General features: G+C 58.5%; 2 protein-coding genes across 11 annotated transcripts; both read right to left on the bottom strand.

Annotated features, from left to right (window-relative positions):
* Positions 1-229: 229 nt before the first annotated feature.
* MFSD10 (major facilitator superfamily domain containing 10) lies at positions 230-5,410 on the bottom strand. Of its 8 annotated transcripts, none has more exons than XM_072946981.1 (13): positions 4,429-4,541; positions 3,529-3,729; positions 3,310-3,406; positions 2,955-3,058; positions 2,474-2,632; positions 2,234-2,395; positions 1,828-1,936; positions 1,627-1,738; positions 1,298-1,406; positions 1,115-1,205; positions 974-1,021; positions 801-890; positions 230-590 (listed from the first exon to the last, which is right to left on the bottom strand). In XM_072946981.1, exons 2-13 carry the CDS (start codon positions 3,700-3,702, stop codon positions 475-477), a joined length of 1,371 nt encoding a protein of 456 aa, XP_072803082.1. In that variant the 5' UTR covers positions 3,703-3,729; positions 4,429-4,541; the 3' UTR covers positions 230-474. The 8 variants fall into 8 exon arrangements, with proteins under 8 accessions (XP_072803082.1, XP_072803061.1, XP_072803060.1 ...); XM_072946960.1 differs by having other exon boundaries at positions 3,529-3,725; positions 4,429-4,530; XM_072946959.1 differs by having other exon boundaries at positions 4,370-4,488.
* A 1,108-nt stretch (positions 5,411-6,518) lies between these two features.
* Positions 6,519-26,535, bottom strand: NOP14 (NOP14 nucleolar protein). Of its 3 annotated transcripts, none has more exons than XM_031685366.2 (18): positions 26,168-26,535; positions 22,465-22,599; positions 21,814-21,955; positions 19,706-19,848; positions 19,058-19,192; positions 18,165-18,287; positions 17,279-17,410; positions 16,156-16,432; positions 15,203-15,333; positions 14,596-14,681; positions 13,553-13,688; positions 12,384-12,485; positions 11,866-12,019; positions 10,202-10,361; positions 8,164-8,311; positions 7,422-7,540; positions 7,123-7,278; positions 6,519-6,910 (listed from the first exon to the last, which is right to left on the bottom strand). In XM_031685366.2, the coding sequence occupies exons 1-18, from the start codon at positions 26,360-26,362 to the stop codon at positions 6,811-6,813; spliced, it is 2,574 nt and encodes an 857-aa protein (XP_031541226.1). In that variant the 5' UTR covers positions 26,363-26,535; the 3' UTR covers positions 6,519-6,810. The 3 variants fall into 3 exon arrangements, with proteins under 3 accessions (XP_031541226.1, XP_072803027.1, XP_072803028.1); XM_072946926.1 differs by lacking the exon at positions 26,168-26,535 and adding an exon at positions 25,788-26,142; XM_072946927.1 differs by lacking the exon at positions 26,168-26,535 and adding an exon at positions 24,831-25,650.
* Between the last annotated feature and the right edge of the window lie 138 nt (positions 26,536-26,673).

Here is a 26,673-nt window from a genome sequence, read left to right as displayed (position 1 = left end):
CCAGTCTGGCAGGGTGCGGGGCACACCCCCAGTACCACCTTACGAGTGCTGACCCTGCCAGTAGGGGCTCCTTCACCTGACTCTCACCCCAGCCCAGTGGAGGGGAGACAGGCTGTGGTCAGTGAAGCTATGAAAGCTGTTCAGCTCAAGCTGCTTCTGGTGCCTGGGGGTCTCCCAGGGCAGTGGGTGTGGTAGGCATGAGGCCTGTGCACGAGAGAAAGGCACTTGGTACAAAATATAGCTGCTTTATTTCGTCGTTCAGAGACCTGGCCGACACCCTGTGGCACTGAGTAGAAAAGAGAAGTTGTAGTGTCTGCTCCTCTGGGTAGACAGGCCAGGTCCACGGGGCTCGTGGGCACCCTGGGGCTGCAGGTCCTGGGCCCGCCTGGGCTGGGCCCCGGGAGGGATGAGGCAGCGGAGCAGTCCTGGCCCAGACTTCCCACTTCCCAGCCTCAGCGTGGGGTCGCGGCTCAGCTACTCAGCCTTGCGTGTCTGTGCCGGGGGCCTCGGGTCCCACAGGAGGAAAAAGGGGAGCAGGAAGAGCCCCGCGCACACGGTGAAGCAGACCCGGGCCCCAGCCAGCCAGTACACTGTGGGGAGACAGGCGATGATGGCCGCTGCGCCCAGCCTGATCACAAGTGCCCCAGGCCCCGACGTGGCAGGAGCGGACGCAGGAGGCTGAGGGGCGCTGGAAGGGTCTGCATGGCCTTCACCGGGGGCCAGCAGCCCCCGTGGCCTGGCCTGACCCCCCCCCCCCCAGGGTGCACAGTGCTCCCCGAGTGCCGTCCGGTGGCCCTCACCTGAGGCGGCCACCATGGGCCCCAGTGCCCTGGCCAGGGCGCCCAGGCTCCGCAGCGTGCCCATGACTGTGCCCTTCTGCCCGGGTGAGCCTGCAGGAAGTGCGGGGAAGGCTGTCAGGTGCCCATCGGCCCGTCCCGCCCGGGTGGCCTGGGGCAAGGGAAGAGCCTCTCACCATAGCCGGCGACCACGGAGGACAGACAGGGCACCACGACAGCGGCGGCTGGTGGGGGGACATCAAGGAAGCGCCCATCAACCCAGAGGAGAGGCCGGCAGCCCATGACCTCACCCCTCCGGCCCCGGCAGGGCCACTCACCGAAGGAGTAGAGCAGCAGCCCCAGGCCTAGCACGGGCAGCGTGTGCCCCCAGCCGATGAGGAGGAAGGCAGGGAGGAGCAGCAGGATGGCCTGCAGGTGGCACAGCAGATCTCAGAACCAGCCCTGCTGCTTTGGCCAGTGCTCAGGACACCCTGCCCCCACGTCCAGGGGAGCCCCCGTACCCGCTTCACAGCTGCAACTTCCCTGCCAGGGCTGATCCGTCGGGCGTAGGCGCCCTGGATGGTGGCCATGGTGAGGCCGATGAAGAAAAACATCTTTCCCTGCTGTAGGCTGCGAGGGGGGAGCTGTCAGCGCCCCTGTTCTCATGCGCTGAGCCAAGCAGCCTGGGCGACAGCCTGCTGGTCACCCGCCAGCCCCAGGATCCTCGCTGGGCCCCGGGGGATGGGCCAAGGTGGGAGTCAGCCCTGAAGCGATCGGGCTGGGGGCCGCCAGGATGGGGAGCCTGCAGGGCGTCACCAGGCGGGTCCCGGGAGGGGCCCCAGACTCCCACCTGCTGAACCGGAAGCGCTGGTGCACGAGGAAGCTCAGTGTGTACTCCAGGCCCGAGAACAGGAAGAGGTAGAGGAAGTAGACCAGGCCCAGGCGGCGCAGGCTGCCCAGCCCTGGGGAGCAGCAGGGAGGGGCTGTCAGGGCCCCCGGGGCAGCCCTAGGGGGCCGCAGCCCCACCCTCTCGAGGGGGCCTGCTCCTTACTGACTCCAGTGGGCGGGTCTGGGCCACGAGCCACAGCGGAGAAGCGGAGCAGGGCCAGGGGGCTGAGCAGGTCAGCAGCAGCTTGGAACCCCAGAGTCATGGAGGGCGCCTGGAGAGGATAGAACTGAGGGCCCTGGCAGGAGCTGGCCGCGTCCCCAGGTTGGGCAGTGCAGGGATGGGCCTGACCTGAATCTCCCATCCACCTGCCATGCCTAGAGGGCAGAGGGTCTGGGGAGCCAGGCGCCCCAGGAGGCCCTGTGGTCCCAAGAGCCTCTGGACATCAGGAAAGGACAGCCCGGCCAGCCTGGCCCGTGGGGCTGGCACACACAGCCGGCACCCCTACAGGCCCTGGAGCTGAGGTGAGCCTCTGCACCTTCAAGTCATGTCCTTCCGGCTCCCACCTTACCCGCTTCTCCAAGGGCAGAGTCTCCGGCAAGAAGCAGAAGATGAACAGCAGGTCAGAGATCGCGAAGAGCAGGGCCAACCAAGGTGCCGACTCCAAGGGCAGGGAGGCGCCGAGCATAGGGCCCAGCGTGAAGCCCAGAGAGAAGGCCACCCCGATGACTGCCTGGGGAGAAGGCTGCCTGAGCCAGGCAGGAAGACCCAGGCGCCCCTCCAGCCCTCGGCCCCCAGCGTGTGCACTCACCATGCCCCGGCTACGGGCGGCAGGTGAGCCCAGGTCGGCGACAATGGCAGTAGAAAGGCTGACGTTCCCCTTGCTGATGCCCCCGATCACCCTGGAGGCCAGGAAGGCCGCAAAGCTCTTCGAGGCAGCCCACACGGCATACGAGGTGGCCAGGCCTGCCTGCCTCAGGGCAGGGGTCGAGGGCAGGTGCGGTCACTTGAGGCCAGGAGGGGCCCACAGTGGGCCAGAGAGCCCAGGCAATACCCCTGGGACCCTGCCCTGTTCTGGGGCATGCAAGGACCCCTGTGTTCCCCGTGTCCCCGTGGCAGGAGCAGCTCTGATACAGCCTGGCTTAGCCACAGGAGCCACCGCCCCCTCAAACACCACCCCCAGGGGGAAGTGAGGGCCAACAAGGGACCGTGAAGGGCCCACAGCTGCCCCCCCAGAGCACTGCGGGGCGGGGGGTGGGGTGGGAGGAGCCCCTACCCGTGGGCACCCGTACCAGAGATAGCAGCATCACCGGGCGCCTTCCTAGGCAGTCAGAGACGGCCCCCGAGAGCGGTGCGGAGAGGAACTGCAGGACGGAGAAAACTGAGCCAATCAGACCTGGAAGAGACAGAAGTCAGTCACCACAAGGGTCTGATCAGGCTGGGCCCCCCTGTATTCTCAGGCCATGGGCCTCCAGCTGAGGTGGCCCCAACAGTATGTGGACATCACTTGGAAAGGTGGCAGACAGGCCTGGGAATGAGAAGACGTGGACCAGAGCCTGAGACTGACAGGCGCCCAGGGGAAGGAGGACGGCCAGGGCCAGGAAGACAGTACCCTAGTGGGCCCACCATGTGGGCTCAGGGCCATACCTCCAAACAGGACGCTGTTGTATCTCTTCTCTGCGGGCATCCCGATGGCTGCAGCAAACCAGTCCACTCCTCGCTGCCATGAGCCATAGAGGGGATCCTGGGGGATGAGGAAGTGTGACGAGCTGGGGGGGGGGTCCCCGATAAGGCTTGGGGCAATCATGGGGCAGTTATGGCACGGGGGCAAGGAGTGAAGGGGCATGGAGACTGGCGGAGGCTCACGTGGGACCGGCCATGGCTCTCCAGCAGCCCGGGCAGCAGGGGCAGCAGCAGAGTGAAGGCCAGGAGGTCCAGCAGAAGGCCGAGGAAGACTACGGTGACCACGCGGGTTTCGGATTCCGGCTGCTGGCGGATGGGTGGGCGCGGGGTGCAGCTGCCTCCGGCTCCCCAGCCCATGATGGGGACCGCTCCGATCCCGCCTGGCTGAGCGTGTGGCGGGACTGCATGAGGGCACATTGCACGAGGGCACACCTGGGTGCCCCAGCGCCCACGCCCACCTACCATGGAGGGAAACAGTCTCCCACCTGCCGCCGTCTCCACCCTTCCCCCGACTGGCTTACAGCCAGCGCGCACCTAAAGCGGTGGCTCCTGTGGCTAAGCCAAGCTGTATCAGAGCTGCTCCTGCCAAGGGGACACTGGGAACATAAGGGGTCTTTGCATGCTCCAGAACAGGGCAGGGTCCCAGGGGTACTGCCTGGGCTTGCTGGCCCACTGTGGGCCCCTCCTGGCCTCAAATGACCGCACCTGCCGGGGGAGCCGGTTACCCAACACTGCGGTACTTCTGTGCGCCCTGCCCTCGGCTCTGGGCAGCAGATAACGCAGGCTGCGAAGGTTGTGCAAAGAAACCGCAGCTCCAGAGGCCAACCGTCCAGGGGCCGGGGCGAAGCATCCCAGCCCCAGACACCTCCCCGCCGCCGCCCACGTCCCGGTGCGGAACGGCCTGGGAAACGGAGGCCCGCGCGCGGGGCGGGACCTGGGCGGGCGCAGGGACGGCCCCGCGCTCCGGAGAGCACGACCCCCGCCCACCCTGGACCGCACGCCCCGCCCCGACACCGCTCCGCACCTGCGGTAGCCGCGCGCTCGGAACCAAAAGACAGAAAGACCGACAGACACAGGACGGACCTCCAAGCAGGATGGGCGCGCCGGCTCCGCCGCGCCCGGAAACGAGCGGATCTGCCACGCCCAGTTGCGGGCGGGGCTTCAACATCCGGAAACGGGCACGACCCGACGCTTCCTCTTCCGGCCGCCGGGAGGGGCCCGAGCCGGACTCCGAGGCAGCTAGCTGCATCCCGGCGGGGAGGGGTCCGAACGGAGGTTCCCGACAGGCCGGAGTCTCGTTTGTCCAGACTTTGCACCCGAGGGGGCGACGAGACCTGCCTGCTGAGGACCTCGGGCCGAGGGCTGTAGGGTGAGGTCCAGCCTGGCCGGACCCTCCACTCCCGCCGAGACGCACCACGGATTCGCGGGCTTGCCCGCACCTGCGTCTCGGCCGGACAGGCGGGTGAAGAGGAGCAGGTGCTCCCACCGGCCGCACTCGGGCCGGGGCCAGACCCCCGCACAGCTGGAGGAGCTCCGGGCTGCAGGACACCTGGCCTGCACCACCTCCCGCTCCTCTCCCGTCTCCCGAAACCCACGCCTCCAGCCGAGACGACCGGAGGCAAACCGGGAAGGGCATCCCGGCAAGTGGAAGCGCCACGGTCCCCCCCCTCGTCGACTTGGCACTCGTACCCCCCTCTTTAAATTCCCAAATAAACATAATCGCACTCACACTTCTAACATGCAGTTGTTCCACCTCTGACCCCAAAGAACACCTGTTAGCTCTTTCCCTAAAGAGGACACGTTCCTTCATCCAGGTTTGGGCGCCATTCAACTCTTCCCGCCGTTCACGCCCCCTTTAGACGCCGGAAACTGGCCTACTGGAGAGAAGCCTAAACACTTCTCACCTTAAATGGCAGGGGAGGGGCTGAGGGAAAGAAGAGCTGGATAACCTACATGCGTTTTCATATCGAAGTACTCAGGACAGCCCTCATTTCTACACCTAGCCAGGTGGTCACAGCTGGGTTTCATAACCACCTTCTTCCAGGACCCATTCTACACACACCTCCTGCAAGGAGTGGGAGGCTGGGCTGGATGGCCATCTACGTCCATACTAGAATCTCCAAGGGTTATGTCTGGAGAGGTCAGGGAGAGGCCCAGGGTGGGCAGAGGCAAGTATGCTCGGATGACACACGATCCAAAGCTGGGGCTTTGTGAGTTGGTGCTGGCACGCTCCTTTCTCACAGAGCTCAGTAGCAAGGCCTGGGCCCGAGAGCCCTGTGGCCTGGCGAATTAATGGAGCAACAGCTGCACGAGAGTTCATCCGTGGTCAAGCCTGTACAATGCTACCAGCAGGCCAGGGCTACACAGCGAGGAGCTGAAGCGGCCCGTCTGTGGAGCTGACCAGCGCCAGGGCTGCGGAGATTTGTGGGGCACACACCTGTCAAGAATCCTGGGGAGGCGGGTAGGATGCAAGTACCTGATCGAACGTGATCCCTTCATTGGTCCGTTTCAAACCCAAGGCAACCTTGGCTGGAGCCCGGCCTGCCACCAGGGGGCGCTCTGGCCCTGTGTTCGCATTCTGAGCTCCAACACTGCTGGACCCTCCAAACTTGATTCCCCCCACCACCCTGTTTGGGAGAGCCAGATTCCGGGCCTGGTCACCCTCTTGGTCACCTCCTCCTTGTCCAGTCTGGCTAGCCCTCAAATCTCCCCATGGTTGCGGCCATGGCTTGTGACGTCAGCCACGTGACCCACAGTCACCTGGGGAATGAGGACCCAGTGTCTTGTCCTAGGAGACTGGGACGGGGCGTGGGGGCTGAGGGACCCACCCTCCCCAGCCCCCTACTCAGGGACGTGGCCCTGTGCAAGGCCATGGCCCCAGGGCTGCACGGACGGGCGGGCAGCCAGCCTCCTTTGTCCTTGGGAAGCCTCCTGGTTAGAGCAGAGGAAAAGTTGGCACTTTGTTAACTTACAAGCTTAACCATAACCTCTGGGCCTTCCAGCTGAAAATTACTGTGGCCCAGAACTGCCCCATGGGTCACTGTGGATGCCGCCCAGCCCCTCCGCCTTCCACAGCCACCACAGCATCAAATTAAGACAGAACTGGGACAAGGCCAATCATGGCAGCTAGGGTGCTGGGGTCATGGGCGAGTTCTAAACTGTCTGCAAACTCATTTCATTTGTAAATGAAAATTTATGTAAGTTAACACTCCAAATTCTACACATGAAGTTGTCCAGAGTCAACTGTGACTAACGGAGGTTTGTCTGGGCACGAAGAACAAAGGTCTTTACAGTGTATTCGCACACAGCTCTCACAGAGGCTGGGTCCTAATTCCCAAAGTGCAGCTCTTCAGGAGAGAGGTCTTAACAGGAACTGAAGCACAGGGAGAAACTCTCACTGCCCTTACAGCGTCCCTTACCACCTTCACTCCACGGAACCTCCTTGTCTAACTCATAAAACACGACTTATTTTTTGAACTTCTTCCTTTTCAGAGCCTTCCATTCACCTTCTTGCGTAGCCAGGCTGTTAAAAAGCTGCTTCACTTTCCGCTTTCTTTCCGCATCCCTTGGGAAAAAAAAGCCATTTTGGATTAGTTTTTGGAGGATGTCTTGCCTTTTTCGTGCCTGTGTCTGACCCAAGAGCGGTTCAGAAGCACGTGGAGCTGCAGTGACGGAAGCTGCCTGCCCCGCCCCAGCCCAGCCCCTGCGTCCAGGTCACGGAGGGGCCGGGCCCTCGCCCTGGCTCACAGCAGCCAGCCCAGCCCGGCGGCCCCTCACCGTTCCGTGATCTCCGAGAGCTGCATCCGAGCCAGGAACTGGTTGTCCCGGCGGATCTCCCGGACGGCCCCCCTGAACTCCCGCTTGTGCTTGTGGATGAGCCTCTTCCTCTCCTGCTCCTCCTTACTGCTCCCCTGCTTCCTCCCAAACTCCAGGCTGAAAGCGGAAAGCCTGCGTCAGGAGGCGGACATGGAGCCCAGGTCTGACCCAGAGCCGGCAGGGCCTCAGGTCAAGGCTGCCCAGGCCCACGGCCCCGCTCCTGGGCCCCTCCCGGGACTGGGGAGCCCCGCTGTCCTCACACTCTGACCAGCCGGGGGGTGAACAGCTTCAGCGGCACCGGCTTGCTCTTCTCACAGACCAGCGGCCGGCAGAGCTGCGCCTGAGTTTCCATCTCCGTCAGTGCGCTCTGCCCCAGCTCCTGAAAGGCACACAAGCCCACGCTGACCGCCGGATGCTCCTCCCCGGGGCCGTGGCTGCCTGGGCTGCTGAACGGAGGAGCTGTGCTCACAGACAGCGGCTGTATGTCTGGCCGGATCGGCTCCCGTCTTCCTGCCTACAGGGGAGGGAACCTGCACGACTGGGAGGCCTGCACCCTCCTCACAGTGCCTGGCATGGCCGAAGTCCAACCCACGGAGGCACACACATTGGGGACCAAGCCCATTCATACACGTGGGAGCTTCCAGGCTTCCCTGAACACCACAGTGGGACCATCCTCAGAAAACCCGTGTGGCCTGAGAGGGATGCGGAGCCTGGAGCCGCTGTCCAGGCCCCAGAGGGCAGTGGGCGGGGGGAAGGGGCACCGAACTGCCGAACAGTGTTAACAACCTTCAAATAAAATTGCAGGTCCTAGCTCAGCTCAGCAGGACAGTGGCTTCTCGCTAGTTTTCCCACGACTCTAATGTTCCTTCCCACCGGTGTTCACGGTGTACACGTGCCGTCCTTGGTTTCAAGGGCTGGAATCTCAACGGCAGAAACGCACTCACCTGTCCCCCGCCCCCCCCGCCCCGTCACAGAAACGGCCGCGCTGGGCCAGGGCCTCACCTGCAGCTCCCGGGGGTGGCTGCCGTCGGCCAGGTGCTCCGTCAGGAGGGCTCTGAGGGGCCTCACGATGTCGTGGAAGGATGGCAGAGCGCCATACACGCGCACACAGCGCTCCACCAGGGCCAGACACACGGCCAGGCAGGATAGTCTGCAGGGGCGAGAGGAAGGGCCACCTCGTCCTTTCCGCCACCAACAGAGCCAGTTGTCTTGGCAAGTGAAACCCTTCCACACGCCGCTCTGAAGCGCCCAGTGTGGGCCGCAGACACTGAGGTCAAGTATCGGCCGCGCGCAGCGTCGGCAGCAGCCAACGCCCGCAGTATTCGGAGCTAAAGAAAACACCGCGTTTCCCAGAGCAAGGACTGTGGAGCGGAAAGCAGGAACAACCTGGAAAGAGTGGCTCTGCTGTAGTTAGTCTTCTTTTAAAGAGGAGAAAATCGAAGTTTAATAACAGATGGGAGAGACCTAGGAGAACTGACTGACTTGCCACAATGGCCGAAGTCCTCATCTTAAATAAATCCCATTTCAGTTTTTAAATAATTAAAACCATCTGCAACACCAAGCAGGTGTATTTTGAAACTAACATACACCATTCTGGAGAAAAAAATGGCCATCAGGACTTGAACAGACATTACTCCGAAGAAGATTATGAATAAACACATGGAAAGATGCTCAACATCACTAAATGATCTGGGAAATGCAAATCAAAACCAAAATCACACCCATGAGGATGGCTAACATCAAAAAAACAGAAAATACTAAGTGCTGACAAGGATGTGGAGAAACCAGAGCCCTTGTGCACTCCTAGTGGGAACGTAAAATGGTGCAGCCACGGAGGAAAACAGTATAGAGGTTCCTAAAAAAGAAGAGAGCTACTGTATGAGCCAGCAGTCCCACTTCCGGGTATGAACACAACTGAAAGCAGGAACCAGAACAGACACTCGTACACCCACATCCACAGGAGCACTACCCAGAGTGACCAAAAAGTGGGAGCAACCCGGGTGTCCACTGACAGATGAACGGGTAAACAAGAATATGGTCCATCCACACAGTGGAATATTACTCAGCCTTAAAAAGGAAGGAAATTCTGACACCTGCTACAACATGGATGAACCTTGAGACATTATGCTCAGGGAAATAAGCCAGTCACAAGAGGTCAAATCCTGTATGATTCCACCCACGTGAGGTCCCGAGGAGTCAAGTCCACATAGGCAGAAAGCAGACACTGCTTGCCGGGAGCTGGGGGAGGGTGGGGAATTGTGACAGAGTTTCCGTTTGGGAAGATGAGTGAGTTCTGGAGGTGGCTGGTGGTAATGGTTCCATAACAATGTGAATGCACTTAATGTCACCAAACCGTACATTTAAAATGGTTAAGATGGTAAGTTTTATATTATCTATATTTTAACACAATAAAAAAATTTTCAAATAATTCATATTTTAAAAAATCAGAGAATGAAAGGACTTACAGGAAAAAGCCCCAGCCCTCTCCTCACCCTGCCACTTCTCCTACAGACTGAAGCTGTGACCCCACAAAATTCCTGCGCTGGAACCTAAGCCCTAGCGTGATGGTCTGTGGAGGTGATCAGGCCTCCCAGCCCACGAACCGGGATGTGTTTCCATCTACTTATGTCTTTGATCATTTCTTCCAGCAGTGTTTTGCAGTTTCGCTGTATAAGTCTTCTACCTCCCTGGTTCAGTTAATTCTTAAGTATTGCACTGCTTTTGACATGACTGTACATGGAGTTACTTCTGTGACTTCTCTTCTGACTGTTCACTGAGCGGAGACACAGCTGACTTGTGTGTGCTGACTCCGCACCCCACTACTTTGCCGAATTCATTTTTTCAGAGTTCATAGCTTTTCTGTGGAATCACTGGGATTTTCTACACATCAGATCACATCATCTGCAAACAGAGGTAAGGCTGGTGCACGTTCAGGTGCTGGGTCCTGGGTCATGTCTGGCTCCTGGCCTGGCCTCTGGGGTCTAGCCTGGCACCCAGGGGCCCAGGAGCCACGTCCCGGGAGCCCTGGGCCTGCACGTACCTGGTGTGGTTGGCTTCAGTCTTCGTCTGGGCTTTCGGTCCAGCTGCCCAGTGGAGGGAGAGGCGTCTCCTCTGCCATGTGGCCATGTCCTCCTTGTCAGAAACCACGAGCAGCTCTGAGTTCCTCCCAAGTGCTCTGAAAGGGTGCACCAGAGTGTAACCTGAATCCAAGTGGGACAGGGACAGAAACGGCCTCTGAGTGTTACCAGGCCCCTGGGGAGGCTCTCTGGGGTGAGGCCTCTGGAAGTTCATTTTCAACAAACATGCATTTCCCGCGCAGAGGTGAGCGACGGCTTTAGCAGTGGTGTGCGACGGCTTTAGCAGTGGTGCTTGGGCCAGGTCCAAGAACAGACCAGGTCCTTGCCCGTGGAGGACACGAACAAACCAGACTGACTGCTGGGAAGAAACAACGGACAGAAAAACAGCAGAGGAGGGTGAGGGAGACCGGTTGGGGGCGCTGGGGGTGGAGCCAGGAAGCCAAGCTAACCAGGTCAGAGAAGGCCTGTTCCAGAGACCCGGGGCGGGGAGCAGGGCTTAACCCAGTCGTGAGGCAGAAGAGCCGTCGAGGTGCAGGGAGCGGCCTGTAGGGGAGGGCACAGGGCCTGGCGGGTCCAGGTGAGGCCACGTGGGCGGTGGCTGGGCAGAGGGAGGTGCAGGTGGGCAGCAGCCAGCTGCAACCCCCGCCCGCCCGACTCCAGCAGGCAGTGCGGCCCCTGCGGCTCCCTGCCCTGAGCTGCAGTCTCTTCTGATGGGTCTCCCTGGGGTGTGGCCAGCCTCTCCGGCGCCACCCCCACGGCTGGTGGAGAGGCGCAAGCTGCCTGAGGGTCAGGGGGAGAGCGACAGGCAGGGAAGCCTCCCCGAGGTTACGAGGGGAAAGCGAGGACGGGGCACAGGGCGTGCTGAGCGGAGGGGCCGCCAGACCCCAAAGGGCGCCCGCTGGGCATGTGCAGGTGCTCAGCACCACAGATGTGCTGCGAACGGGGACGTGGGCTTGTCCTTGAGACGCGACCTGCGATCAGGCCAGGAGAGGGACCCCACAGTCACGAAAGAGCGAGGGGACCAAGGGCAAGCAACCCCCGGGGACGAGGAGGGAGCGTCGGGGGTGTTGGGTCGTGGGGGGCGGCGGTGAGGACACCGCAGCTCATGGGGTGAACAGAGGCTATGGCTCTTTCTCAGAGAACTGCTGTTGATTCTCTCTCCTCCCCAAATTCGGGACGCTGCAGAAGCTGTACAGAGAAACGTGGCCAACCGGATGCACACTGTGAGCGGTGTGTGAGTTAAAAAGCTGTCGCCACACGCAAACAAGCAGAAAGGCAAATCTTACTGGTGTACTGTGTTTCTCCCCCATGTGCTACTTCAACACACAGTCAATATAAAAACCGAGGCGTTTTATGTATTTTTGGCAGTGAGACTTGCTACGTGGGGAAACTCTGCCCTTACTCGGTTCAGACTCTCCACACGCGGCTGTGACCCTGATTTTCCAAAGTGCGGGCGTGGACGCAGCCACACAGAGGGGAAGGCTGCTGCTCCGCGTGACGGACTTCACGTGTTTTTGTCTTCTAACTTTCCCGTATTCCAAATTTTCTAGAGAATATGCACTACTTTTCAAAGATTTTAAATTCTGAACTACAACATATTTGAAAAAGCTCCGTCAAAACAACTCACCTTGGCTTTGCTTCTTCGGAGTCGCTATGTAGAGGATCCCGAGGAGAAAGTTAATGAGCTCGGGTATGAACCTCTGAGACAGAGACACGTAGTCCAGGAACACGCAGCACACGAACAGGCCCTTCAGCACGTCTCGCAGGGACAGGACGGGGCACTGTGGAGGACCAGGGCACGGCCCGGGAGGCTCAGTAGGGGAGAGTGTTGTGATCACAGGGCCCCCCTTTCGGAGTGGAACGATCATTACTGCAGGGCGTGTGCACCCCTCACACGCCCAATGGAGGCAAAAGGAACTATGGGGACCTTTTTAAGCCAAGAGGGGAACGGGGCCCCACATCAGACCTGATGCTTTCTGGGGTCACACCTTCTGCCCCTGGCCTGGGGCGGCCGAGCTCGGGAGCGCGGGGCGGGGCGGGGCGAGGCGAGGCCACTTCTGATCTCCCCACCCCCGCAGGAGAGCTGTTCTGCCGCCAGAGCCGGGGGTCGGTCCCGGGACGCCGGGGTGGGGGGTGCTGACGTACCTTGGTGAGCAGCTGGCTCATACACAGCAGCGCGGGGGTGACGACGGGGTGCCGGAAGTCCGAGGTTGGAAACAACATCCCAACGATTTTCAAGTAAATGAGCTGGAAAGAAAGTCACCACACAGGTTAAAAAGGGAAAACAAAGGTGAAAACGGCGCCTTTTGAAAGGGCCCAAGAGCAAAATAGGTTTTGAAGCTCCTGAGGGAACACAGCCAAGTACGCAGGGACACCAGCTGTCATGTGTCTGGCGGCCAGATCAGGGCCCCCGAAGGTGCCCGTGCCCCCCTCACCTCCCCACGCGCTGGGCAGGGCCACCCTCACAGCACAAGGCCAACTCCTCCAGGACATGCGGTGTTTTAGAAAACAGAGACAGGACCGTGGGCCTGGCGGGGCTGACGAGCCCTTCCTGGCCAAGGTCACTTGCCAGCCAGGCACTCACTGCCCCCTCGGCCTTAGCCCAGGAGGCAGTAGCCCGAGCTTCTCGGGACCAAACGCCACCAGCTCTGCTCTGGGAGAAGAACCCCTCCCCTCCATTCGACCCCACAAAGCGAGCGGGCAGAACAGCATGCACTTCGAGGTCCCGGGTCTCCCGAGCCCCAGGCTCCGCCCCACGTCCGGCCCCACAGAGCCGAGGCAGAGCTGCCCTGGGAGCGGCCGTGGCAGTGTCAGCAGGAGAGCCCGCTTCCGTCTGGGCAGGAGGGAGCTGCGTCCTCCCGAATAATGAAGCGTCACACTTCTCTCTACACTAGAAGCTGGGAGGGACCAGGGCTCCAACACCCCTGCCGGGTCCAGAGGTAGCAGCTCTCCTGACTACAGGGCAGCCAGGAGCCGCCCGGGGCAGCAGCCCTGCCACCCGCTGGCGCGGGGGCCCGGGGCCTGCGCTCCCTCACCTGTGGGACGGCACACCGCACTCACGCCTCCCAGGGCACCGTGAGGACGAGATTCAGCCTCATGTACCGGGCCTGCCTCTGAGCGTCCACAGCACGCGACTGCCCTTTCCCACCCAGACTTTTAAGAACATCCAGGAACGTTTTACGAGCAGAGAGGGAGCCCCTATCACTACAGACAGAAGTCTCTGGAACAGCCTTCCACGTGGCCCGAGGGAAAACCCTTCTGCCGGCCACTGGAGGCTGGAGGTGGACGACTGCACTAAACCAGCCCCCTCTCACCACGTCCAGGCCCGGGAAGGCCGCCCGGCCAGTGGACTCTACTGTCGCTTCCATCTCGTGCATGGCGTCTCGGAGGACGAACTTCATGGAGTCACTTGCAGAATCAGGAAACATCTGGCAGAGATTATATAAATGCCTGTTCATCAGAAACACCAGTCAGTCAGGGCTGAAGGTCTTCAGGTGACAAAAACAGAAAAAAACCCCAAACCTCCTACGTTGCCCACGTTCTGCGAAGTCACCTGCCGACTGAGCCAGTAAGAACTGGGTCACTGGAGGAACCCACTTTCCTGTCCTGGCAGCCGGCAGGCCCTCCAGTGGTGTTTTACAATAACCTATGCTCCCTTCTGCTGTTTCCCAAACCTCCGGTCATGACTTCTCGGGAGCAAAGGTGGCAGGAGCTGTATTTTCAATGATAACAGCTCAGGAGGCACCCTCTGCACCAGAGGGGGCCACCAGGTCCAAGATGCTCTGCATGCGGACTCACTGGCCCCCCACCAAGCGCTCCTGGAGGCCGAGAGCCCCACTGGGCCACCCGCTCTCACTGACCCTCCTGACTCAGACCTCTGCCCGCTGCACTCCCTCCAGCCCACACGAGGCCGGAGCCGCCTGTCAGGGGTTCTGCTGCGGTGAGGGTGCTGTACACGGCCCAGGCCTGGGGCGGGGGTGGGGGGAGAGCGGGGCGACCACCAGATGCTGCCTGCGACGGGTTCCAAATCCCCCTCCCCCCGCCCCGGCAGAGCCTGAGGCTTCACTGGTGACGGAACAAGACAATTAGGCATCAGACACTATGAACACGGCTGAAGGGGCCCGACTGTCTCAGAGTCACTCTGCAGTTAAAAACACGTCCCATTTCTGTGGTGATGCAAGACGTGTGTTAACACGACTGAAGAGTGGGGTGTCGGCACTGAAGTCACCGCAGCCATGCCTGCTGTGGGCCTTGCTTCAAGGCCGACCTTAATAAATGCAGAATGTATTTTTACTAAACAGCATAAAGTCTGTTCAGCTCGGCCCCACCTTCTAGACAACCCACCAGCTTCACTTACACGACCAACTTGTCAATTATGCCGAGGCCTGGGGGGTCCTCTGTAGCCAAATCGCCAATGTATTCCAAAAGGAAGCCGAACAGCTTCTGCGTGGGAGCAGGGGTTGGAGAGAGTTCAGACCCAGGACTGAGCACACGAGGCGCTGCCCCCACGCCGCGACGGCAGGGCTGGGACAGGAGCCACCGCACCTCGTGGGCAGAGGCCCGCGGTCACTCACGGGAGCAGCTAAGAGCTCAGGGTCTGGGCGTGCCCTTTAGGCAGCAGCCACAACACCCAAGTCTAGAACACACCCAGCATGGCGCCTTGTCCAGTGGCCAGCCAGCATTTACTCAGAGAGGACGAGGCCCCTATTTCCCCAGAAGTCTGGCTTTGCTGCTTGACGGCCGAGTGAGGTGAGCTCACAGGGAAACGAGGGAACAGAGCTGGCCGCCCGGGCCTGCTGTGGGCCTTGGAGTGATGGCCGTCAGGGCCTGGCTCTCTGCTCATCCCGCCCCCTAGGCGTGGGATCACGCCGCGTGGTGGTGAGCGGGGGACGCACTTCGTCACGCCAGCTTTGGCGGTAGGCGCTCAGGCCGGCCCCCCCCGCACCCCCGTACACACTGCATACTTCTAGCTTGGCTTTGTTTCCCACCGCGAGACTTGGGTGGCTGCATTTCTGAATTCTCTCCACAACCAGAAGCTGCTCTTCCACCGACTTTCCTGACAGTAAAGACTTCAGTTCCTCGTAGGATTCCGGAGCTGTCAAAAACGCAAAATACACTCCGCACTTAACACGTCAAACGGGAATCCTCACGTTCTGTAACAGAGATAAAAACTAAACATAAACTAAGTAACAGGATGTCTTCCACTTCACCCAAAGAGACAATCCAACGTATTTTACGGAAACACTGATTTCACTTCCCACTGTAATCACCACAGATACTTCTCATGGCCAAGGTGAGGCCAGAGGGAATGGGGCTCCTGCTGGTGACTACGTTTCCAAGACACCTCAAAGAAGAAGTGCCCGCCCACCGTCCCTCCATCAGGAATCTGCTTCAATACCCAACACGTGGGGAGCAGAGGGCACGGCGTGCTGAAGGCCCAGACCGCTCGGAGCAGTGTCCCCGCCTGACACTCCCGTGGATCAAGGCCACGTCCACTGAAGCCAGCCTCCCCCACTGGTCGGACCTCTTTGGGAAGCACCTTAGGGCGCAGGACAATCTCAGACTGTACCCGGACGATGTGCATCTGCACACGGGGCAGCACGGCACGCTATGTTCTGTGTAAGACGTTGGAGGCCCAGCAGGAGTGGCCAGGTCTGAGCCCAGGACCGGTGCCTGCGCAGGTGACTGGCGCTCCTGCCCTGCAGCCGACCATGAGAACAGCGTGGAGGTACCCGGGGCCTGCAGAACTGCTGCCGCCGGGCGATGAGACTGACACCCGTGCCAGGGGGGATCCGTGGAAGAGGCTGACCACGCCTGTCTGCGGACAGGACCCACAGACTGCCCCCGCCTCACCCCCACAACAGTCGCAGCCCCTGGGGGGCGGGCCCCCAGGCCTCAGAAGTTGCTGCCCGCCCACCTGCCAACGTGTAGGGCAGCTCCGTCCTGGCAGCCTCTCGCGCTCCTCCGTCATCAGCTATCGCTGTGTCCCCGGTGACCAGGCATGTGTCCTCCTCTGCCCTCTCGCCACCATCCTCACTGCCCACGTCTGACTCCAGGTCCGAGTGGCCATCTGGGCCATCGTTCTCCTCTGGGTCCCCTTCCTCGCCCGAGCCTTCCTCCTCCTCCTCCTCCTCTGCACTCTCACTGGCACTGGCCTCCCCGCCCGGCTCTTCCTCGATGTTCATCTTTCCGTCCTGGGAATAGAAGGGGAAACCAGAAGCATCACTGCCCGGGGGCAGCAGCACGTGACACATCTAGTGCTGTGCACACACAGGTGCTTTTTCTCACTTGTTTGCAAGGGACATAAACTATGTGCTGCATGTCCAACGGCCCTGGGCCTCTTGCCCACCCTCTTCGACGCAGCTGTGAGCCACAGGGGCTCACAGCCTGGGAACCACATTTCCCAAATCCCTGCTGCCAGGGGCCTGGGCAAGGTCTCGTTTCTGCCAGGGAGCAGCGGGGTCCAGGGTGTCGATGGCGCGCCAGCGGCCACGGCCCCAGCAGCAGGGGGGCTCTGCAGCACCACCACTGGTCGTGGGGACACCTGGCTCAGCAGGGTTGCAGGCACAGGGGTGACCCAGGTGACCCCGACCGTCTCCCCCAGGTAACTCAGTGTTTTGCGAGCACCCAGCACCCTGCCCTGGACCCTTTTCTGCTTGAGACGCCTGACCTCCCCATCTTCCTGCCCTGAGTCCTGATCGACACGCTCTCACAGCGGACACGGGTCCAGACCTTGCAGGGCTCAGGAACGAAAACCTGCACCAGTCTTAGAAACACAACTGTTTTCCTCAAAAGTGGCTTCCTCCTGGATCACACTCGGCAACCGTCTCGTGTGCCCCGCGTTCTCCAGAGTAGGTGGGGAGGACTGGTGACACAGCCTGCTCTGCCACACCGTGAACACCCAAATAAAGAGCCCCGGAGAAGCTGTTTTTAAACAGACTTACAATGTCCATCTCGGGTAAGTCTGTTAAATGAAACACCAGGAAACACATTCTTCTAAGTTAACAGAGGAAACTAGGAAGCGAAGGCAAGTCCCTCACTTTGTAAGAGAGCATACGCCGGTCATCTTTGTCCAGTATGAAGCCGTCACTCAGGTCGTCCGCTGACACATGTTTTGGGTTCTTGGTATGCTCATCCTCATCCTTTCCAAGCATTCTTCGGAGCCGTTCGGCCTGAGCAGGAGAGAGGAAAGTCGTCAGCTGTGCGGGTGCACACGTGCCTCCGAGGCATGCCCCGCTGGCCGTCAGGGCGAGTCAACAGGCCTCCTGCTTTCAGTCTTCAGTCAAACCCTCGGTAAGCATCCCATGGATAAAAATAAACACTGTGGCAGAAATAGTTCTAGTCACAAGGCAGCGAAACCCATTACTCTGAGGTCTTTCTGGCCAAATCATGCCAGCCAGCCATGAACGTCACTCGCCACCACTCTCCAGGGACAAGAGAGGAGCAGGGCCCCTTACCCTGAGGTCGGCGTGCGACTAGACCAGGAGCTCAACTACTTCTACCACCTGAGAGCAGGTGGCAGACGCAGGAGGAAGCCACGATGCGGGATACTGAAAAGCCCAGATGCAGGACACTAGGTCTCTATCTCATTTTTGTTTCATAATGTAATAAAATTTTTAAAACCCTTCAGAGACAGAAAAAAGGTGAGAAGGCACATAGCGCTAGCAGTTGTTCTGAGGTACAGAGATTAGGGGAAAAAGTCCATTTTTCCTTTGTTATGTTGGATATTAGCTGCATTTTTTGGGGTTTTATAGTAATATATTTATACACACACACACACACACAGTAAAACAAACATAAACTTACACAGGCTAAAAAGATCCCACTGATGAAGCGCAGGACTCCTTCAGCCCACCTCACCCAGCGAGGCGGAGGGGCCCTGAAGGAGGGCCGCGCAGGCCCCCGGACGGCTGCCCCGCCCCGTACCTCCAGGCGTCTGAGCCGCGCCTGCGCCTCCTCGGCCAGCTCCTCCTTGGTTTTCATCCTGTTGGAGGGCTGTGCTTTCATTTCAAAGCCAAGCTCCCGAACCATCACGTCATATGCATCAGGCTAGGGCAGAAAGAAGGTATGTTTCTTTCTCAGCATTTCTTAAGGACAAGGTCTGCGTAACTGCCTTCGTGCCCCTTCCAGCGACGGCCGGACACCCCCACGGAAGACGTAAAATGCACCCTAAGTCCCTTCTCCCTGGGGAGCGGGCCGCTCTAACCAGTCCTGGGGACACTTTTAGGTCATGTATGACTTTTTGCTCCTAGAAAATTCTTCTCAGAATAAATCTGCTTTAACAAAACTAAACATTGCTCATTTAGGTGTTAAGCCCCCCCAAATGGGATTTTGTGTAAAGGTGGCAGCAACAGGATGGGGGACGCGTACAGATGTGCAGACGGCTGCAGGGCACAGGAATCTGGTGACGTCCGAGGACTTCCTGGAAACCCGGCCCCCAAACGAATGCAGCTTTCCCAGCAATTCAGACTAAAACCAATGTGGCAGGAACCAAATACTGTTTGGGGGGAAAAATAACTAAGTGTGCGGCCGATACACAGAGGTGTAAGAGGAGAGCTCAGACACCATCTGAAGGCCCCCCGCGCCCTCCCGGAACTCTCTCTCATACCAAGAAACAGCCATCTTCTTTGCTCTCACGCCTCTGGAGCAGATACCGGGGGAACTTGCAGTCTGTTTCCACCCGGTCATAACACGTATCAGGCAGCTCAACGTAAAGTTTAACAGAACTAAGAGAAACGGAGGACAGACGCAGGGGCCCCCTTTGCTGCAGGGAAAGGCCGCGCCCAGGGCGTACGCCCAGCTTGGACTTGCTGCCCCACCTGGGGTTTCTCCTTCCCGCCTCTGCCCTCTGGCTTGGGCGTTTTGCGTGCCAGGAGAGCCTGGATTTCCTTCCAGTCTTGGTCGAGCTTCTCTGTGAGTTCGAGGGCATCTTCCCGTTGAGCCTGTCTCTCCCTCTAGGGAAAAAGGACAGCACACACCCATTACTGCTGGACCCCAGCTGAGTGGCCAGGCCACACTCGACACCGCTCAGTTCCACCTAACAGGCCGACAGGGAGAGGAGCCACGAGAAATGAGCATCTCAGAGACAAGGCTACAGAATCCCAGGACGCAGAACAAACTTCCTGCTGCAAAACAACCCCCATCCCAGATGCTCTGAGCAGTTCTCTGTTAGCAAAAAACAGTGATGTCCTGCGAATCTTGGTATATGTCATAATAGCAAAACCACAAAACAAAACCAAACCACCCTCAAAACAAAAAACCACACCCCAAACCACAAGAAACCATCAGAAGTATATGCTCGATGGAATTTAAAATGCCTTTTTATTCCTATTCAAACGGAATGCTTTCATTTAATTCATAGAAGATATTAAATACAGCCTGAAAATGCACCGGGAGAAAAAGCTCAAAACCGTCTCAGTGAGCGTGTGCCGACGGCGCCGCAGCACCGAGAGCAGGGACTGACGCACCTTCTCCTGCTTTGACTTTGCGATGAGCTCCTCAATCAGTTCTTTGCGTGACTTTGGTTTTTCTCCCTCCTCGCCTTGCTGCTGAGAGGTCTTCTTATAAAGGAGCCCATCCCCGCCTCCAAAATGGGCCGCGGTCAACTCAGCTGGAGACAGAGCAGAAGGCACCTCGTGAAGCCCCTGCCCGCATTTCTCCAAACACAGCCCTGAGGACTGACGCTGCGCCCACCGCCAGTGCGAGACCACAGCCACAGGGGCATGTAAGAATCACCCGACGAGCCACTCCGAGAAAACCAGAGACAGACAAAGAACAACTGGCCGTGACCCACACAACCGGAAACACCAAGAACCTGCCTTTTTGTCGCCTTCGAATCTCCTGAAAGACAAGCAACAAAATAAGTTGGACTCTGAGTCTCGAGGCGGGAGCCCAGGGCCAGGGCCGCTCAGGCCCACCTGTGCCGGGCAGAAGGCCCCGAGGGCGGGGGCCGGGGGAGCAGCTGGCCGCTGATTCCTAGCTCTGCCTGAGTTGCCAGGGGAGAGAGAAGTAAAACACCATGGGATTTATTGATTTTGTAATAGAAAGAAAGCTTAGAAAATCCAGTTTCTTGGCTGAGAAAACAGAGGCTTAGATGTTAAGCAATTTACCCAAAATCTTACCCCAGTAACAGAATGTTCTAGGTGGTGTCTGTGGCTCCAGCCTCCAGCACTCGGACCCTGACGGCCCACAGCCGCAGCCCTGGCCGAGCCCCGCTCCTGCGCTGCAACACCCCCACCCCCGGCTCTGACCCTGCTTCCTCATTAAATCCACCTCTGCCTGCTTCCTGCCACAGCAGCGCAGGTGAAGGCATGGAGGAAGGCAGGCAGGCAGCAGGTTATTTCGGGTGGCTGGCTCCAGGTGGGCTGCTGAGGCCGCCAGTCAGTTGCACCGTGTCCCTGTCCACTCGCCCCGCCTGGACGTGCTCAGCCCTGCAGCGCCTCTGCTGCCCAGGCCTGGCACCCAACAGCAGCTCTGGGCCTGGTCCTGTGCCGCCCCCAGCTCCGGCAGAGCTGGCCCAGGCCCACCTTGCCCTCCCACCCCAGCCACTGGAGGGCACTCTACCGCCTGGCCTCTTTCTACTGCATCTTGCCCCCCACCTCGTTTCTCTCGGGTTAATGGACACACTCTCCCAACCCATCCCTCAACCCCTTCTTCCCCTTGTGCACAGTAAAACCCTCCCACAGAGCTCCTCTGTCTTCAGTCTCTCGGTCTCTTCCTTTCACTCCACTCTGGCTTCTGGGCTCTCCTCTGAATGGACGTTGACCTCATTCAAGGCCGACTCCCCCCCCCCTGTCCTCAGCAGCCTGGGCTGAAGCTCTGCTCGGGGCCTCACCACAGCTCCCAACCCCCCTTTCCCTCCTGCTCCTAAGGCTGCAGCTCTGGGGACTCAGCCTTCCACAGCCCTTTGGACACCTCCCTTTGGCTGGTTAACGGGCACCCAAACTCCCTGGGACCCGTTTATGGCAATCCCATCTCTCCAGCTGCTTGGGTCAAATCCCCAGGGGTCACCTGGACTCTTCAGGGAGCCCTCTCGGTGCCGCCCCACCAGACTACGTCCTCCCACACTCAGATCCCTCCAGTGGCTCCTGAGTAGAAGACAGACACTCTCTTGGGTCCTAGGGCACCCTGGCCGTCCACCTGTTGCCATCGCCCTTGCCAGCCTCCTGGCTGGTCCCAGGCACATGCCCACCTCAGGCCTGGGACCTCAGTGAGGCCTCTGGGAGCCTGCACGGCCACTACCTTTTTGGTGATGCTTATCAGGACCATCTGATGGCACGTCCCAGACCTCCCCCTGCTTTACTTTTACCCATGGCCCGTCTGCTTTTGACTAGTCTGCGTGACTTAGTGATGTATTTTGTTTTTGTCTGGGTTTCCCCAGAAAACGTGAGCTGTAGGTAGATTTTATTCACTGCTATTTCCTCAGAACCAAGAGCAGTGCCTGGCACATAAACCAATTATTTGCTGAATCAATCAATGATTCTTCTGCTTCCTGGAGTGTGTTCCAGGTCTCTGAGAAGGGCAGGCAGAATGTGCAATGGCGGGCAGAGGGTGCCTCGCCACCCCCCGTCCTTACCAGACAGCGCTCCGCGGTCCTCAGCGTCACTGTCGCTATCGACAATGTCATTGTGCTTTTCGATGTCGGCCAGGGACTGGCCATAGTGAGTTAGTTCTTCATCCTCATTTAGGTTGTAGATGCTTTTTTTTTCATGTTGTCGCTGACAGAACAGGAAAAAAAAAAATCAGTGTCCTATCATTTCCATATCCATTTAACATAAAAAAACAGTGATTTTTCCAATTTTGTGCAACATGATAATGTTAAGGTTATTCTGGGCCATTTGAGCAAAGATTCTGATAGAAACAGAACCCATAGATGGTAAATAAATCAGCAGGCCTGTCTCGGGCACTGGGAAATCATGCAGCTCTGCCCACCAGGACTGCACTGAGATCCACGACCAAGGTGGAGGCAGCAGCTGAGTCTGGAACTCCAGGGCACATCGCTGCCGTGAACTCTGCTTAAGAAATTTACCCACCCAGCTGGTATGTGCAGAAGGCGGTTTCCTCTCTGGCCCAGCCAGACTAGGTACAGGATTCAAGACCCACCCACTGAGCTTGGTGGGCAAGGGCCCAAGAGAGTATAAATGAACAAGGGGGAAACTGCCTTCTCCCCGTGCTTGACTTATGTGTAAAACTACAGCAAAAGACCCTCGCCCAGTGTTTTCCATACCTGCTGTTCCAAAGCAAACCTCTTCAGCATCTTTTCCTCTGGGCTTATGTCGCTACTGTACTCGCCAAAGCGTTTATCTTTAAACACATTGGACTTGTCCCTTTCTTTGTACTCCTTTAGTAAAGTCTGGGTGCGCTGAAAAACAGATCATAGAACAGTCTCTCAAGGGCCCAGGCAACTCTGAGCTCTGATGGCTTGGCAATCAGTCCCCGAAGGGGAGATGCTTCCAGCGACGGCTCTAATGAACGGGAAGATGCCATTCTATATGTATGCCTCAGGACACGGAAATCGAACAGTCCCCAAAGTGCTGTTCTACTGGCTGGAAAGACTCATCTCAATTACAGAGGGGAAACAGCAAACAGGACTATGTCTGGAACCCAGGGGACTCTCTGGGGCATGCGTTAGTGTTTCCACACCTGACGCCAGAGGGTGAAGAGAAACAACGGCAACCAAGATAAAACAGAACCATTAAGGACCCAGAGGTCATTCCATCAGGTACAGAAGCCCGAGGAGCTGAGGTTCTAGCTGAGAGGAAGGGACGCCCGGAACAAGGAGCTGAAAGGAAGCCGTTTATGTCGCAGGTACGTCGCGCTCAGTCACAGACACAGAGACGCAGCCGCACTGCTTGCGGTCTCTGGTCGTTACGCACGTGCATCTATTTGTATACACAGTCAGTATTTTTTATTTGCAGATGTGGAATCTGCAAATCTGTCTACTGCTAAAATCCGTCGGTGACCCCAAGCCAGCACGCGCAGCACTCTCCGTCACTCCGGACGTGTGCAGGTGCCTGGGAGGTGCAGGCAGGAGCGAGGGCACTGACTCCCACCAGCTCCACCACTTCCCAGCACGGACTCTGGGAAGCAATTCGTGGACTCACCTGTGAAGGGGAGACAATGGTAGCTCCTCCTACCTCAGGCTGTTAAGGAGATCAGGAGGGTTAAGAGGAGAACACAGTTCAGGACAGAGCCGGGCACAGGGCGGCTACAGTGTGAGCACTGTGCACTCGAGTCTGGGTTTGGGCCACAGCTCCGTCACTTCAGACCGGAAGAAAGTTACAGTACTGCTCCCTGTCTCAGTTTCCTCATGTGCAAGATGGGGATAGTACTTGTCCCCTCGAAAGCCTGACTGTGAGGTTTAAATGTAAAATTCTTAACACAATGCCTGTCCCATTTTACGGGATCAATCTATCAACTACTGTTGTTTTACAAAGTGCATTAGAAATGAGGAAACTGAGGCACAGTGTGACGTGACGGTGCTGGGAGTGGCACCAGCAGTCTCAACACAAAGCCTAATCTCACTGCACACGAAGGGCTGCCCCAAAGCGCTCCCACCGCTCCCTGCACAAAAGGGAAGGCCGCAGCCTACCCGGCCAGCCTCCATGCCCTACACGTGTCAACGCACCCTGCCTTCCCCCAACAGCTCTGGGCTCTCCAACCCCACACCCCCCAACTCTGTCCACCACGGGGCAACGTGCCTCCGTCCCCACCTGAGAACACCCTGCTCACCCTTCCGCTCAAGTGTGACTCCCTCTGGGGAGACTTTTCCAAGGTTTCTATTACACCTTCTTCCGACTGAGCCCCCGGAGCACTCAGGGTCTACTGCTGATTCTTCCCAATACTTGAGTCTCTATTGTGGGCCAAGCACTGGGGACTCAGCGGAAGCAGCAACACCTCCTTCAGGCCCTCTGCAGAGAGCAGGGAGGTGGGCCGGTCCGATACACGGGCAGGAGCAACCTGTCCTCTGAGCTGTGGGGTTTGGAAAAGTTATCAGAAGTGGTGACTTGAGCTGGCCCTTGAGAGATGTGTGTGGTAAGACAGGTCTTCCTGGACAAACCGAGTTGCATGAGGCAGAACCAGGGACCAGACTGAGGGAGCCTAAGGACAAGCTGAGAAGTTTAAGACTAACAGCTAGTACTCAGAGAAAACTGACTTGCGTGCTAAACGGCTATTTTATTTAACTCTTACAACCACCACGAGGAGGAGAATGTGTATTATCGTCCTCACTTCAGGAACGAGGAAACTGAGGCTTCAGTGGTGAAGACAAACATGTCTATTCCAGAGCCCCCGCCGTCCCCACTCCCCTTGCCTGCCTGGCGGTGTGCAGTCAGGGACACGTCAGAGTCAACTGCAAATCTGTCTTGTCTGCTACTGCTGCCGGCTCCTTGCAATAAGGATGATATCTGATTCCATTAAAAGATCAGGTGAACTGTACGCTGTGTGACAGAATACAGATCACGCGCCCTTGAAGGCAGGGCCAAGTCTTAATTCACTTTACCTCTCCACTTCTAGAACTGAGCTTGAACATAAGTGTTCTGCAGAGCACAGTCTTCACAAATGTTCAAACCCAGAGCAAGCCCCAGCCCTTACCAGTTGTGCGCCCTTAGAAAATTTACTTGTCCTTTCTGTGCCTTAATTTTTTCACCAGAGGCAGAAAGCCCCATAAAAAGACCGGCAGGACCCCCAGGCAGGGCCACTACTCTCCTGCCAGCACCATCTGGTTCCCTGGCCCAGAGGCTCTATCTCACTTTTTGCCTCTAAAATGGCTTACTTACCCCTAAAATTCTATTGGTTCCCTGAGCTCACTTCTGATTGGTTATTTCCTTCACTCCTGATTGGTCCACTTCCCTCACTTCTGATTGGTCCATTTGTAGTACTTCATTTGCATGGAACTCATTCCTGATTGGTTATTTCTCTCATTCCTGATTGGTCTATTTCTACAAAGCTTGTTCCTAGTTGGTCAACTTCAGTTATACTTTATTTGCATATGATGTTACAAAGTGTAAAACTGGCAACCTATAAAGGCCTGTGTAAACCTACAGACGGGGTCCAGAGCTTGGAGTGTTAACTCCTCTGGTCCAGCTGGCGTAATAAATCTGAGTTCTCCAACTCTCTTGAGTGCTGCTTGGTGTCTCGCCTGGATCCAGGTTGCTGTTACAACTGAGCTGTAACACATTTTTCCATAACACAGCAACCTACTAATGTCTGTTTTTCAGAAAAACGCTGAATTTTGTCAAACTAACTAATGAGCACATCTCAGAAGCTGCATACAGAATGCTACCTGAACTGAATTTGAAAGTACAGAATATCCTGGGACCATAAACACAGATAAGGTGAAAGCTGAGATTTTCCACAAAGGGAGCATTTCAGTTACCTTGCAAGGAACATGGTTCTCTTCTTTAAACATACAGTGAGCATCCCATGTAATCCCCTCTCCGGTGCAGAGAGAGATCTGGGGTCCCTAAACCAGTGGAGCTCTGTCTCAAAAGAGGACAGCTTACAAGAGGTAGGTACAGGACCACGGCATCAGGAAGTGATGATCTCTACCTGAGGGAGCTGGAAAAGGAGCCCAAGGAAACACACGTGTGCTGGGTCTCCAAGGAGGGGCAGGCGTTTTCCAGGGGAACGTCGTCCCAGCGCACGCAAAGGCAAAAGCAAGAAAGTAAAAACTGTTGAACTGACACGATACACACGACATACGACGTCTAACTGGGCCAGGCACTGTCTGGAGGGCTCCAAGCAGCAGCCCTCGGATGCAGGGACTACCATCGTCTCAGATTTGCAGACGAGGAAACTGAGACGCGGAGAACGAAGCGCGCAGCGTGGCCCACATCCCTGCGGTCCGGCCCGCGAGACTGCGCCGCGGGCGGCCGGGGCCCGGGGGTTAGGGCCGGGCGCCCACCGCGGCCGGACGGCGGCCCGCTTACCTTCTGGAGGGCCCGCGCGCGCGACACCCCGGGCAGCCCCACGTCGTGGCGCGTCTTCCTGCCCAGGATCTGGAACTTCTGCCGGTTGACTTTCACCTCGAACGGGTTGGGGTTGGGCCGCGGCCGGCCGCCCCGCGGGCCCGCCGGGGCCCCAGGGGCTTTCCCGCGCGCCCCGGCGGACCTGGCCTTCCCCATGGTGACAGTCGCCGCACCTCAGGGCTTGGAGCAGGAGGCGGCGGCCGGAGAGCAGGCTCCCTCGGCAGACACGTGCGGCCCGGGAGCCTGGAGTGCGGGCCCCAGTCTCGCGAGGACGGAGCCGGTAGGAACGTCGGGTAAATACCGCCACGCCCGCCGTCTGAGCGACTACGACTCCCGGCAGGCTGCGCTCGCGCGACCCGCGCACTCCGCGCGCGGGGCCTTGTGGGAGCCCGCGCGGCGCCGCCCCCGCCTCAGGGCGCCGGAAGGGGAGCGCTCGGGCTCCCTCTTCTGGGAAGCCGTTGGTCGGA

This window comes from Vicugna pacos, chromosome 2 (assembly GCF_048564905.1).
Source record: "Vicugna pacos chromosome 2, VicPac4, whole genome shotgun sequence".
NCBI lineage: Eukaryota > Metazoa > Chordata > Mammalia > Artiodactyla > Camelidae > Vicugna > Vicugna pacos.
The sequence above is the reverse complement of the archived record's forward strand: the minus strand, read 5'-3'. Positions and strand labels throughout refer to the sequence as shown.

Coding starts and splice junctions, on each gene's coding strand:
- MFSD10 (XM_072946962.1), bottom strand. CDS start 5,155: ATGAAGGAACGTGTCCTCTTTAGGGAAAGAGCTAACAGGTGTTCTTTG. Junction 2,396..2,473: donor CCGCCCGTAGCCGGGGCATG/GTGAGTGCACAC, acceptor CCTTCTCCCCAG/GCAGTCATCGGGGTGGCCTT. Junction 591..800: donor GCCCATGGTGGCCGCCTCAG/GTGAGGGCCACC, acceptor GTCTCCCCACAG/TGTACTGGCTGGCTGGGGCC.
- NOP14 (XM_072946926.1), bottom strand. CDS start 26,009: ATGGTAGTCCCTGCATCCGAGGGCTGCTGCTTGGAGCCCTCCAGACAG. Junction 22,600..25,787: donor TCCTTTTCCAGCTCCCTCAG/GTAGAGATCATC, acceptor TCTGTTTTTCAG/CGCACCCAGACTTTACTAAA. Junction 7,541..8,163: donor GCCACCCCCGGGAGCTGCAG/GTGAGGCCCTGG, acceptor TGTGCCTTTCAG/GAGCTGGGGCAGAGCGCACT.